Source organism: Salarias fasciatus, chromosome 11 (assembly GCF_902148845.1).
Source record: "Salarias fasciatus chromosome 11, fSalaFa1.1, whole genome shotgun sequence".
Classification (NCBI taxonomy): Eukaryota; Metazoa; Chordata; class Actinopteri; order Blenniiformes; family Blenniidae; genus Salarias; species Salarias fasciatus.
In genome coordinates, this window is record NC_043755.1 from 14,698,410 (window position 1) to 14,713,561 (window position 15,152).

The 15,152-nt window shown below is 42.6% G+C and overlaps 1 protein-coding gene across 1 annotated transcript; it reads right to left on the reverse strand.

The window, feature by feature from the left end:
• Positions 1 to 8,692: 8,692 nt before the first annotated feature.
• Positions 8,693 to 11,383, reverse strand: LOC115397175 (zinc finger protein 878; the record flags this gene model as incomplete). The annotated part of the gene is made up of 1 exon (XM_030103382.1): positions 8,693 to 11,383. A coding segment is annotated over one exon (1,920 nt), but the record flags the coding sequence as incomplete, so codon positions are not given.
• Between the last annotated feature and the right edge of the window lie 3,769 nt (positions 11,384 to 15,152).

A 15,152-nucleotide genomic window follows, 5' to 3' on the forward strand; every position in this document is an offset into this window, starting at 1 on the left:
GGCAGGCGCGGTCGAGCCGCGGAGAGCCCGCCCCTTCGTGTTCCGGCTCGGTGCTACGTGGTCGCCTCCCTGCAGCTGCTCCCTGTGCCTTGTGCACGTAGTCACGCTGGCTCACAAGTGGTGCTTCTGGTGCTGAGAGCGTCTGCGCCGGTCACTGAAGTCCTCAGGCGGGCTCTCGTGGTCCCAGGAGCACTTTCACTACCACCCTGCTCATGTCCCCTGGCTGTCATCAGCGCTGTGCAGCCCCAGCACAGTGCCTGCTGGTTTGTTCTGCAGGATGTCCTTGGCATCTGAAGGGTTAAAGGGTTGCATGCGACCATTTTGTGTGCAGGACTGGCCACAAAATGGCGCCACCTCGAGTATGTGTCGACTGCAAACCCCTTTGGCAGGAGGTGCATGTGAACCAGTTGCCATGAAGGAAAAAAAAAACCTATTGCTGTAAAAAGGAGGGGGGAACTTACAACTGAACCTGAGGGAGAGCAGGAGCTAATGGCTGCTTTTTGGTGGCTTGCCGGGTGAGTGAACAAGTTATCAAAATCATTGGTGTATATAAATGTGCACTGTAAAATGGTGTTACTACAAAATACATGGAGAAGAAGACACACTTAATTAAACCTATCAGGGAAATTAATTCTCAGTAATGAATCTATCCTACTCGTAGTTGACCTTAACTATAAATGTGAGGAACCGTGGCTTGCCACAGTAGCTACGGGTAAATGGTTTTGCTTGGAGACCCACAGTGGTGATCTGTCAGCAGTGGGGATGAATCCTGCAAACTTGTGATCTAAAATGAACTTCTCTAAACTGGAGGTCACTTAAAGCCACTTAGCTCTTCAACCTGAGACCTAAGAGCAACAAAAAGGTTCAGGTGAGATAACTATGTGTTGGGAATCACTCAGCAGATTTGGGAATTGAAAGAAATAGGTTGAGATCATGGAGGTGATTTGAAAGAAACCAGCATTTGTTGATCCTCTTGTTCAATTGCTTCTCTGCTTTTACCTATCAGATGTGAAGTTAATCTTAACTGAACATAGCAGTGGACTGCCATGGAGTGGCACCCAGGGAACTGGTGGGGTCAAGGGTCTGGCCCAAGGACCTACAGTGGTCACCTATTAGCAGTGGGATTCAAACCTGCAAACCTCAGATGCCAAGTCTGCTTCTTTCACCTCGAGGTCACTAATGACCCTCATTCAGCATCAGAGATGATTTGTGGTTGGAGGCTTTGTTCTCCCTTCTGCATGGATTTTTTTTTTCTGAATTCTTAGGTTACTCCCTAAACTCCACAAACGCATGTCTGAAGTCAGTTGGTCAATCTGATTCGACTATGGGAGTGAATGTGTCACAGACATTGTCCTTGTATAAGGCCAAATTGGCCACATACAGTGGTGCACTTTGCATTGGTTCCAGCACCCCGCCACCTTGAATTGAATAAAATGGTGCAAAAAAAAAAAAGGGATGGATTTTTGGTTGGAGGCCTGGATTACCCATCAGTCTTCTATGCAACAGTTCCGGGGCACCAAAGTAAACTTTGGACATTTCAGCAGTCCATCATGGGGTAAATGCAGAGAGAGACAACGCACTCACATTCATACCTACAGGGAATTTAGGCTTAATTGAATGCACATGCATGGTAATGGCTGTACAAGGAAACCAGAGGAAACCCATACCTACCCAGGGAAAACATGCAAACTCCCCACTGGCCCAAGTCTGAATTCCTCTGATTGTCACTGTTAACCAAGAGTGCTAACCCCTGCAGCATTTTGTGTAAAGGTCCTGGACTCTCTGTTTACTCATTCAGCAGAAAAAACAATTCATAGAATGTCTGTACTTGTAAGCAATTTATTTGTTACAAATGTAGTGATTGGATTTTGCTGAGTCCATAGGAACACGTGCATTTCAGCTGTAGTGCACTGAGACATCGTTCTGGATTTCAAGAAACTGTCAGCATAGTGGTCATACTTGGAATTGCAGTCTACTTCACTACAAATCATGAGAAAAACATTTTAAAAAATGAAATCAGTAAATATTTTCACACTTCACACCCAGAACATAGCAGTCTTGGCATATACTCCACGTGGCAAAACAAAACAAAAAAAAAAAACAAAACAAGTTTGACATTTAATTGGCGATGAGGGTTGAAAGGTACTACACAGGTCTCATAATGTCATATAGTCTCTGCAGATATTCTTACAATTCAAGTGAAGTCTCCATGCAGTGCATTCCTTTTGATAATAAAATATTGTTTTAACAGCTCTGAGATTTACTCTTGCCATTGTGATGTTATTACCAGCAAAAATTCAGCAGTGTTGAGTTGAGCTGGAGCCCTAAAATAAAGATTGACATAGGAATACCTTTCTTGCAACCAATCCACTGGGACACATTATGATAGAGAAGACATACATACTTACACAGCTTGCTATGCACAATTGCCCAGACTCCAAATGCAAATCTTAAACAGGGGATGTTTCACCCAGGCTCCACGATGGTGCAGTGGTGGAGCTTCTGCCTCACAGTGACAAGATTTATGTTGAAATGCTGTCTAGGGCCTTTGTATGTGTGGGGGTTTCCTATAGGTGCACCAGTTTCCTCCCACAGTCCAAAAGCATGCATGTGAGATTACTCAGTGATCCTAAACAGCCCTCGGTTTGAACGTGTGTGGTTCTGTTTGTCCTGTAATGGACTTGCCCTTGCCCATAGTAAAGTGGGATTTGCTCTCCACCCAAACCCTGCTCAGGTTGAAGTGGTATGATAGATGGATGGATGGATGGATGTTTCACCCCTTCCAAATGTAATATTGGCTTAACCTTCTTTTCCTTAGATTACTTGTCATCCAAATGACATGCACCCATAAAGGGATCAGCTGGACCAGTGGTTCTCAAAATAGGGTTTGTGACCCCCTTGGAGGGTTGAAAATGATCATGGAGAGCCAGCAGCTTTGCCTTCTCAAAAGGACGTCAAAAAGTATTGGTACAAAACAAAGAAAACTATGATAGTATACTTTCTAAAACCAGTAAATACACTTTTGGAACTTTCAGCCGCTTTTACTTTGGCGAGAGTTTGTGTGCCACATTGTTTGGCTCAACTGAAAGGTCCACAAAGTCAGAGTCCAAAGAGGCCTTTCTCAGAGATAATCTGAGTATCAGTGCTTCAAATAAAAAGGGTCAGAAACACTGTTCTGGAAACTGTCAATCCCATATCCTTGTTTCCAAAACTCTCTTCCTGGGCAACCCACTGCCCTGGCTCATTGAAATATCTATCTGTTCCAATGCACCTCACTTAAAATGAAAATGCAGTTTTGGAGAAGATTTTGTCCAGAAAGAGCAGAACAATATCTGCATCATGCAGAACATTTTTATATTGGTGCCAGGACTTTACAGTGTCATGAAAGGTATGTGTGCGCCTCATGAGTCCTTTTTTCTTGTCTTTTTTTTTTGCACTTTATTGGCACTTAAATGGTTCAGATTATCAAATATAGTTTGGTATTAGACAAAGACAATCTGAGTGAATATAAAATGCAATTTTTTTAAAGATTTAATTCATGAAGGAGAAAAAAAAATATTAATCAAAGCCTATCTGGCCCTATGTGAAAAAGTAATTGCCCCAAAATATAACTGGTTGTGCTACACTCAGCAAATACAACTGCAGTCAAGCGTCTTTGCATTGACTGGCAATGAGTCTTTAATATTGTGGTTTCAAGGAATTTGACCTGCTCTTATTTGCAGTGTTATTCAAATTTAGCCAGATTGTTAGACATTTGAGATTGAACAGTCTGTTTGAGGTCATGGGACAAAGCATCTCAGCTGGATTTAAATTGGGACTTTGCCACTTGGCCACTCCAAAATCTTAATTTTGTTTTTTCAAAACCATTCAGAGGTAGACTTGTCAGTGTGTTTTAGAGTATTGTTCTGCTGCGTAGCCCAATTGCATTTAAGCATGACATCACCGACTGGTAGGAGGACATCCTTCTTCAGAATTTTCTGGTTGAGAACAGAATTCAGTGTCCCATCAATAATGGCATGGCATCCAAGCAGAGCCGGCCCGGGCTTGTTAGGCGCCCTAGACGAGCCCACGACGAGCGCCCCGTCGGAGCAGGCGTTGGGGGAGGGGTGCGGCGTGGTGCAGTACGGTGCTAACACGTCACACAGAGCGTCGGGGCACCCGCTTGTACGGTCACGGCGCTCCCCCCTTTACACTGCGCCCTAGGAGGCCGCCTAGTTCGCTTATGCCTAGACCCGGCACTGCGTCAGAGTCCTGAAGCAGCCGAACAGCTCAAGACCATGCCAACTCCACCACATTTGACTATCATCTTCTTTCTATGAAATCCAGTTAGCTACACCATATGAAACCTTCTACTTCTACCACTCCAGTGCCAGTCATTACTTTTGACATTTTGCATTCTTTTTGGTGGTTTTTTGCCTTGGATGCCTTTTTTGCACAGTATCTTTGAACGGTTGAAATGTGAACAGTGACTTTAACAGAGGTAAGTGAGGCCTGCAGTTCTTTATGTTGTTCTGGGTCACTTTTGTGATCTTCTGACTAACTCATCTGAGGTCTTGACCATTGACTGTTTATAAAAGATGAACGAAACTTATGCGATGTCACCCATAGTGTTCTGAAATCCCATTTTGAGGATTTGAGCAGGACGTCTCCATACTGAGCATTTGAAACCGGATGTAAATGTGATTGGTCAACCCTGTCACGTGACAGTATTATGTGGCCAGAGGAGATGATGTCATAGGGCGATTTATGCAGAACTTTAACTCATAAGAAAAAATCAGCAAAGGATTTATGTGGAAATCAGAGTCTGGTCAAGCTGACGGTTTTAGAAACCAGTGATAGAGACAAAAACATGTTCTGAAACTGGATGCTTTATGTGTTTATTTGCACTCTGAAAATTGGCATTTTTGAATGGGTTCCAATGAGACTTGGGCTCTTTTTGAAACCAACATCATCGCCTCCTGCTGAAATTTCCCTGGTATTACAGCTTTTCTGCACTTCTACATTGGCTGCATTTTTCACCAGTGGAGGTTGGCGCTTGGTCTTGACGAAACTTTGGAAGACCTTTCACACTTGGGAAGGTTCACTTTTTTTTTTTTTTTTTTTTTAAACACTTGTGAATAATATCTCTCATTGTGGTTTTTTAGAGTCCCAATGTTTTACAATTGGTTTTGAAACCCTTCACAGACTTGACAGTCAATAACTTTGTTGTTACTAATCTCTTCTTAAATTTCCTTTGCAATTATGTGTTGCTTTTTCAGATCTTTTAGCCTGCTTCACTTTGGCAGACAGGTTCTATGTGTTTTCCTGATTTATCATGTCTAGCGATAAGCAGGTCTGACTGTGGCTCGAGAAACTGAACACAAAAAAATGCAGTTAATTCATAATAAAAAAGGGGGTGGGGGTGGGGGAGGTGTTACTTTTTCATGTAGCTTTTTCCTGAACAAATGCATTCATTCATTAATTTTTCAAGCTGCTTTATCTTTTTCAAGGTTGCGGGGGGCTGGAGCCAATCCCAGCTACTTTGGGCGACGGCGGGGAACACCCTGGACAGTTTGCCAGTCTGTCCTCAAAAATCACATAGCCTCTGCAAACTGTTGAGTTTTCTTTGACAAAAAAACCCACTAATGCAACAATGGTTGGAGTAGGGTTTTCTATATAGAGACAAGGTTTGCAAAGGAAAGGAATAAAAAGTCTGCTTTTCTTAATTTACCTGAAATACAAACGAAACAAAAAAACAACTCTGAACAACACTTGTTGGCAATAAATTGTATACCACTGGAAAACTCAGTCATGCCCTTTTTCATATGGAACTACATTTGTAAGATGAGCAGAAAAATCAGTGGTTGTGGAGTGCACCAATAGAAAGATTTGCCATCAGTTTTACCTTGCTTGTTTGGTTGATTGAAGTCTGGCAAAACTTCACAAAACAAGCAGAAACCTCAGTAGCAAGCTGAAAAACCATGCATAGCTATAACAACTTGCCACTTCCTCATGAGGGTGTTCAACTTGGTCACACACAGTTGCAGGACAGGGTCCCATACTTCAACCACCATGCTTTGGTCACCTTGGCATGATCACTATGTTCAAGCTAATCCAACAAATGCTCAATAGGATTCACGTCAGGAGTACAGGAAGGCCTTTCTTATGCTCCCATTTGCAAATTCTGGTGTCTCTGATCAGCTGTTCTAGTTGTCCTTTTCAATGTAAAGGCCTGTTCATGCTTTTCACGTCCGCAGACCGCTTTGGACCTACGCGGACTGCAGATGCACACGCCGTTCCATCCATACAACATTTTGAGTTCATGCAGACACATTGCACACATCACATTGGATACTGTCTGCAAAAAAGCTGCACACATGCACATTCATAATCAAAATGACATCCCAACAAAAATGGAGAACAAGTTGAGCTCCTACACTTGTTAATCTTGGCTAAAGATAAGGGCAAAAGGAAATGTGGTGGTAATAAAATGGTAGGAACGTGTTTGGCCCACACATTGACTGCAGAGGGGTCTGCGCATGACGGTTGAATTTGTTTTTACGTCACGTTACAACATCGGCCATGCAGACCTGCAGACAGGTAAAGCATGAACAGGCCTAAATGTTTTGGTCCCAGACACTGGCTGCAGGATCTGAAGGCCTGTTCATGTTTTCCACATCCGCAGGTCTGCATGGTCTGCGTTGGAATGTGTGACGTAAAAAACCTCTTCAACCCACAGTCTGCTTGGACCCCTCTGAGTTTGACATGTCAACTAAACGCGTTCTTACCACTGTGCAACCACCACATTTTCTTTAGTTCCCTTTTCAGACAAAATTAAATATAGGCGCTCAACTTGATTATGTTTTGGTTGGAACGCCATTTTGGTAATTAATGTGCATGTGTGCAGCTTGTTTGCTGACAGAGACCAATGCGCAAGTGTGGAACGCATACACGTGAAATCAAACTGTTGTGTGGATGGAACTGCGTAGGTCAGAAGTGGTCTGCAGAGGTGCAATACAGAAAGCATGAGCAAGGCTTCAGCTTGACATCTCTTGAGAGCTGATAATCAGAAAGCTGACTGTCACCATCAGGGGGTTTCCAGAAACTCTAAAAAAGTGACAGTAGCAAACAAAGAAAAGCCATTTTGCATTGGCAGAGAAGATTTGGCAGTTTTTATGAGCACAGCACTTACATTTCTCTCACAAATGGGGCACTACTTCAACAGGCTTAAGCCGGCCACACACTACAGGATTTTTTCAATCTTCCCCGATTCAGACACCACACACTACACGACAGCAGAGGACAGATCGTACCCGATCTTCCTCTCCTGATCGTCTAGTGTGCGGTGTCACTCCGGAGCAGACCACACACTAGCAGATTCTTCAGCCGAGAATCGGCTCCTCACTCCTCCAAATCTCACGTCGTCCGACGTGACTTTGTGCTGTTTCCCTTCATTGCAGTTTTTACATTCATCTCCACTTTCAATAATAAGTGGAGAACTCATTCGTTCCCTCAGTTCATTCATTCACATTGGTATCGCTCCTTCAGTGCAGACCCCCACCCGCCGTGCGCACGGAGCACGGACTATCAGCACCTTGTTAGAAAATTTAAATGTTCCAGTACAGAAGAGGGAAACATAGTTTCAGATCATTTTATTATAATTTACATTTAATAATAATTCAGCTTATTAGCTAATCTGTTTGTGTGTTTTTTTTTTGTTTTTTTTTACTTTTGAGTCCCGAGTGCAGCAGTAGAATAAAGTTATTAGCAGACCGTGTCAAATAAAAGCTACTTTTTTAAATCATCAAATATCTTAAATCATTCTTTATGTCCACAGATTTGATAGTTTAAATCAGAGTAAAAATACGTTGAGCTTTGATTAGGAAAGTTTCATTATAGTCCGTTCTGTCTCTGAGGGCACGGAATCAGTGGAAAGTTTTTTTTTTCTTTTATTATTATTTTTTTCTTCCCCATTCTTCCGTGATGGTTAATAACGGAGATTAATTAAAACATTGGGATTATTGCAGGACTGGCGGAGATGCAGATATTAGATCGGAGTTTGGGTCTGAATGGAGGAAATCCAGTTCATCCACGAGCGATAGGATTAACCATCACTTTCTGCACGGCTGAGTTTAGAAGCTCTGGCTTTTCTGTTTCACTGTCATATATAGTGAATATATTTCACAGACATATATTCATCATCCAGCTCTGACAGCTGTGAGTGGATGTTTTTAATCAGCGGCACCTTGGTGAGACGGAGCTGTTCATTCAATCAGAGAGCTTTATTTCGAGGGTGTGGACAGCTCTACTCAGAGCTGATCGGCGCGTCTCGGAGCGCACCACACACTACAGGATTTGCGATCGGAAATATTGAACATGTTCATTATCTCCGATCTCCTCTTCCGACGCCTCCCGAGAGGCTCCGACCGGAAAAAATCTCTCGGAACACACCGCACACTACAGGCCCTTACTCAGCGTATATAATCTATAGTCAGGAAGCACTGCTACAACACATATACTACAAAAAATATGTTTTATTTAACTCTGTGCATAGTTTAGAATTGGTCATCTTTGGAACCTTGATCCAAAGTAGAAGAAAGTAAAATGGTCAAGAGATTATAGCAGTGGTGTTTCTTCCCATTGAGAGCTTAGTACTCAAAACTCTAGACTCCTTTGATGCACATTACTTTTAAGATTTGGTCCTTGAACAGCCTTTTTTTTTTTTTTTTTTTTTTTTTTTTTTTGGAGATGATATGACCCTTAAAACTTTTGGGGTGAAATCCATTGATTACACCAAGTAATGGGATCTGATGTGCAAAAACCTAATGAGTGACTACTGTCATAATAACCACACCAGAAGGTTTTACCAAACCAAAGCAAAATAAACACTGTTCCTGTTCTAAAATAGCAACAAAGTACAAACTGATTGCACATGAACTCAATTGTTTGTACACATTTTTATTACACAATTTAAAATCTATTGAAAAAGCAATCCTTAATAAAATGTAAATTTATATATCTGTATGTGCATATAACAAGTTAACAATGTTTTACTGAGTGAATCATGTTCATAAAAGCAGCAATATCATTTACAGGAACAGCAATGGTATCCACCCAAAAAGTCACCAAAACATTTAGCAGTATTTTGTAATGAGCTGATGGACCGTTTAAGGTATTGTCAACTTGAGTGGGGCATACAAGGTAAAAACATGAAATGATTTTGAGTAATCTATCACGTTCTAACTCAGTCTTCTGTGTCTTTAAAAACATTTGGGAAGCACTCTAATTGACATTTGTTCATAATAGTTTAAATCCAACAGCAAGTGTTTTTTTTTTTCCAAAATGTGCTAAAGAAAAATGTAATTAAGTACAATTGCAAAAGAAGCATTAGATAAACTATACACCAGTTAACATTTGAACTGCTTGTGTTGTAACAATCAAAATCAACTGCACCAAGTGTGATGAATAGGTTAAATGGAACAGTTCACCCATTGTTTTCTGAGCCATGCGATGTCTGATGATGAAGAAATGTCTTCAAACATGAGAATGTTTCAGTGCACTCTGTGCATTCATACAAAACCTCTGTAGAATTTCCATGATCTTTTTGAGAATGGTCCATGTAGTCATCTTCAATGTCCTCTGCTGTACCCTCTTTGAGAGCAGGATCTGCACTGTTGACGGAGCTGTTGGAGATTTTTCCTGTATCATCTGCATGTCCAGGGCTTGGGCTATTCTGTGCATGACGCTCAAAGGATGACAAATTCTTCAATTTAGGTGAACCCTGGAGACTCTTACTGGGTTCCTTTTTGTGGTAGCGTAGATGCCGTTGGTACACACAGAGCAGGCCAAATTTTTTGCCACACTCTTGACATTGATAATTCCCTCGAACAGCTTTTCCTGATAGTTTCTCTTTTGGACTCTGCTCTGGTGAGACCATTTGTTGTTCGCTGTCAGAGGAGCTTTTTGCATTCTCTTCGGTAGGACTAGTGTTTTTATCGATCTCAAGTGCTCTTGGGAGAGGCAAGTTTTGAGTACTTGTGTAAAGCAGTTTCAAGCTAGGTTTCTTATCCAGTTCAGTTTTGTGGTACATGACTACGTGCCTTCTCAAATCACACCGCTGAGGAAACTGTCTACCACAAAAGACACATGTGTGCATTGTGCCTTTATGGTATCTCATATGCCGAGATAAACTACTGGAATGGTTGAAAACACGGTGACAGTGCTTGCAAGGATGCAGCTTCCCATTGGGATTGCTCCCTCTCCTACGTTTACCTTTAGGTGGGATCTTTCTCTTGAAAGGTTTTTGGGATTCTTGATTTAATTGATCGATTTCTTCCTGAGTCTGATGAGTGAGGTGATGTTCCTTTAAGGTGGTTAAGTTGTGGAACCGATCCCCACATAAACCACATCTGTATGGTGTAGAAGAGTAAATATTGTCTATCTCACAACTTTCATCCTCAAAGATTCTATCAGCCCCGTTGCTTTTGACATCAGTGGATCTGTCATTGCTGGGAAGAATTTCACTAGTTGAATCTTCTTGGTTCTTGGAAGTCACTTCAACTTCAATCTCTGATGCAAACACTTCATCAGGCTCTTTGCCTTTACAATGGTACAGTGAATGAGTTTGGAAGTCTGACATCCAGAAAAAATTCAATTTGCATTTCTTACAAGGATATGTTTTCTCAATCTTTTTCTCTTGCTGAGACAAAGTGGTGGCCTTCAGGGCTGGGTGATTTTCTTTTTGGTGAGCATTTAGTGCATCTACTTTCAGGAATCGCTTGCCACAAAAATTACAGCTGTGAAATCTTTCTCTGACATGGTTTTGCAGGTGTTTTTTCAGGTCTTGCCTATCTTCAAAGATTTTGCAGCACAAAGTACATTTGTAACCCCGCTCCGTGTTTCGATATTGCTGGTGACGATGTAAACTTTGCAGGCTATTAAATGATCTGTTACATATTTCACATCGGTAATGGCCTTGCCGAGACTTCTCAGAGTGTAGGTCTGATGACCTTGGCTTGAACACATCTCTGTAAGGTAAAGTTTGTGGCTTATGAGTTGGTGATAGTGGCTTGATAGCCGTCAGGTGAGATGGCAATATGCCCGGAGATAGTGGTTTCACAGGAGAATGTGACTGCACCAAACCATTCACAATAGTAAGTGTGCCATTTTCTTGTAGCACATATTCTCGAGGGACCTCAAATCCATTGGATGAGCCATCAAATGCGAATGAGTCCAAAGGTCCATGAATAGCCATGTGGGTCAACAAATTGGCGTACTGACAAAACCTATCACCACACTCCGTACAAATGAAGGTATTTAAATCTCCAATGGAATTTACAGGATTCGTTGATTTCTTCTCCATGATGAGAGGATTTTGTCCATTTGCTGATGGCATCACTTTATCTCAACAACTGGAAAAACCTTGGGCTTTCACGTGGCAATGAATGTCTTCATTCAAAAGATGTCCTTACTCGGAGATTCCATGTTGCATGTGACACCTTGACGATCTGAAAAAAGAGAAGGAATTAGGCCCATCATCTCAAATTCATCAGAATTATGTTGCATTGTTAAACAACAAAATACTTCATGTCAAATGTATTAACTTCTATGACCACTGACCATCACAGGCTGATTTAGTCTTGGCCTCGTAAACCAGCCCCGCCCACTCCACATGGGTCTGGGGACAAGGCAATACAAGGAGAATGCTACGGAGCAGTGCGAGCCAATCAGCGTTGCTGCTTTTTATTTTAACGTTTTTTTTGGCGAATTCCAGTGGCACAACCGGAAGTGATGCTATCACTGTAGCTTCTTCCAAAACAGACATAGCGGAGATTACAGAGATGAACATTAACCATCGTCTGAAAGCTGCAGTAAGTAGAGTTACAAATTACAACAATCAAGCAAGAGCAAGAGTCTTTCGCGTGTCTTTGCATGTAGAGAAGCTAACACATTTTGATGACGTATTTGTTGTGAAGCGCTGATTGGCTGAAATTCGCTGTCAGTCAAAGGAGTAATGCTGCGTTCACACCGAATGCGATTTTGCGTCAAAAATCGCATCAACGCGAGAAGCTGAACGTGTGTCAATTCGGAGAGCCGACGCTGAACAACGCGGGGCCAAAAGCCGCGTTCACACCGAACGCGTCAAACGCGTCGTGTCTGGTGGGAAGCCGGCCGGCCAGCCATATTTCCTGTGTTAGCTTAGCATCATGGCTAACCCTGTTGAGCGGGTGGCTTGGCTTTATTTGCTTAACCTGTTAAACCCTAGGGTTTTTGGTGGCAAGGTTCGCCTAAAAATGCCTATCCATTTTAAATCAACAATATCTCCACCATTATTTGGACAATATGCATAATCTTGGTCTCAATTGATAGCTAAGACCTTAGAGAATATAGTTCCAGTGTCAGAAACACTGTGAATTTTAACATGCCTGAGAAAATTTTGATAAAGTAGAGGAAAAAAATGAAATTTTTACCTTCACCGAATTTTTTTTCAGATTCCACATTGAAAAACTCCATGATGACAATGAAGCCAGCTATAATGATGCCACTGCTTGTGTTCAGTAACTCCTTGACTACAACTGTACCAAGTTTCATGAGAATAGCACAAAGCACATAGATTTTATAGGGTTCAGTTTGGATAGTACCAGGCGAACCCTCCATTTGGCCACTTGGAGACCACCCTGTGCCAAACTACACTAAGTGTTTTTTTTTTCTTTCTTTGAAAGGAATCTGACTTTAAAATACCTTTAATTTCCACTACAAGGGTCTGTATATATACAAAGGACCCTTTGGTTCTGACATTTAGCCACTATATTATCAGAATCTGCATAGTTTTTGTGGAGAAACTTATAATTGTGCACAGTATTGTGCACAGTATGAAATACATTTTTATACATGGCTGAACCATAACATTTAGCTTCCAACTGAAATATATTTATAACAATATAATCAATACAAAAATAGCCAATTATATCACTGAGAAAACAAAAAATTATACCCTTTGAAATATGTAAACAATAATATCTGCAAAATGCGCATCAAGAAAAAAAAACAACAACGTACAATTAGCTGTAAAAAAGCTCAATGAAGATAAATGTGCATGTTTCAGAATTAAAAAATTGCCAAATATATCAGAAACAATCACTAATTGCCATCCGCGTGCGTCTCACTCTGCAGTGCGCACCGGCGCACCTGCGATCCAAGATGGCGGCGGCGCTCGTGGGGTTATGTTTGAAGCTGTCTCCCAGCTGGATGAGCCCCCAGTCACGTGTAACATATCGTTGGAAAGCTCGCGAGACGTAGAACATCAACAAACGTGATTTGAGCTCCCAGGGTGAACGACGAGCCCACAAGATGGCGACATGAGGCAGCATATAAACATTGTGGCGCACGACGCTCTTTCACTTCGCTAGAGGATTATGAAGTCAATTTTGGTCAGAGGAGAGCCTGGATAGGTGGAAAATGACCACAAAACGGTAAGGAAATAAAATATGTTGTGTTTTGTGTGAATAGCTTTGAGATTTGGCAATGAAGTGTGTGAGAATCATGCAATCTGAGGTGCTGGCTGTGAAATGTGAAGATCAGTTTTTGGTTTGTTTTGCCGCTGACGGGAGCTGGTCGGCTCAGAGAATATTCTGCCTGGTGTCATCTTAAAAAGCAGCTTTTCTAGTTTTACAAGATACCAAATATGTTGGGATGGAGCAGACGGACCGTGCGTTCTGTAGCGTTTTGTGTCGGCAGGTGCGGGTGAGGGGGGCGTGTCGAAATGTTGCATACGAATTTTAAAGTTGTTATAAATCAAACACTCGGTCATCAAAGTGCAGTTTGAGCGTTCAGTTAGTGAGATTAAGGCTTATTGTTTGAGACACAATTGAAAGAAAACATCCTCACAGCATTTTAGTCACTTTTTACACATGTTGAAGTGGAGCATAAAAATGTTGGACCCGGTACCGGGTCCGTCGGGCCAAACGGGTTAATAAAGCCAGACAACGACACCGTCGGCGGACAGTACGCCGTGCCTGGGTGCACGATATGATCCACAGACGGTCAGAGTTTGGCGAGTTTCACTATTTGCTCCAGGAGCTGCGCCAGGATGAGTCCCCACTCCCTGACCTACGTCACCGTAGACACGCTCTCTGATTGGTTTGCCGCAAAATCGCGACGCGTCAAAGTTCAAATTTCCCAACTTCAGCGTCGGATACAAAATCACGATGCGTCGCAAAATCGCACTGCGTCGCGTCAACGCCCCGACGCGCCGCGAAAACGCGTCAGATGCAGCGCGTTGTTGCATCGCGGCTGGAACGCACGTTCCCATTTGTTTTCAATTGTCTTTTGACGCAAAATCGCGGAAAGCACTTGGCGGTGTGAACGCAGCTTAACCGACGCCCCCTGCAAGAAGTTTGTATTGGCTTGTCCCAAGACCCACCCCAGCTCCACAATCCAAATGTGGAGTGGGTGGGGCTGATTTACGAGGCTAGATCTAGTCTCACTGTGGTTGTGAAAAGTTATTGTACGTGGCTGTAACCCTTTGAGTACAAACATTGGAAAGGGCAATTTGCTAAAGTCCCATTCCAATCCTCTTTTGTAGCTATCTTAAAGCATTTTCAGTACCGTTTAAATTGTGTTTATGACGCTTTTAGCTAAAAATCACAAAACCAGTGCCATTTTCCAGAGCTCTACATCTGCAGAGCTCCAGTAGCTCATTAGCAATTCACCTCTGGGTTGTGGGCGGAGTCAGCACTGCACCACACCCTCCCCCATTCGCACCAGAGACACCCCCACCCCTCTCTCCTTGCTGAAAGCTAGCTCTTCCCACTATCTTGCAGCCACGTTGCTCTTTTATACAGTCAATGGTTCTGCAGACCACCCTCTGCCTCTGCTCCCCTGGCTCACCGCAGCCTTGGGAAGCCCTGTCACTACCGGGTCAAACAAGTTAGACACAGCAGCCAATGGCGGCTTCGTCCCACCAGGCCTTATCTCTGTGAACCCTTAGGCCGTGTTTCCACCGGATGCTGTGAACAGGACTGCATTCGCACGACAAATGAAATCACGCTGCGCTAGATAATCGAGTTTTATCACTGGTACAAATATGCAAAAAAACCTTTGCTGCTAGTCGCAGCATCACGTCACTCAAAGCCCACCAGTCATTTTACTGTTGAACATGGCACATAATGGGA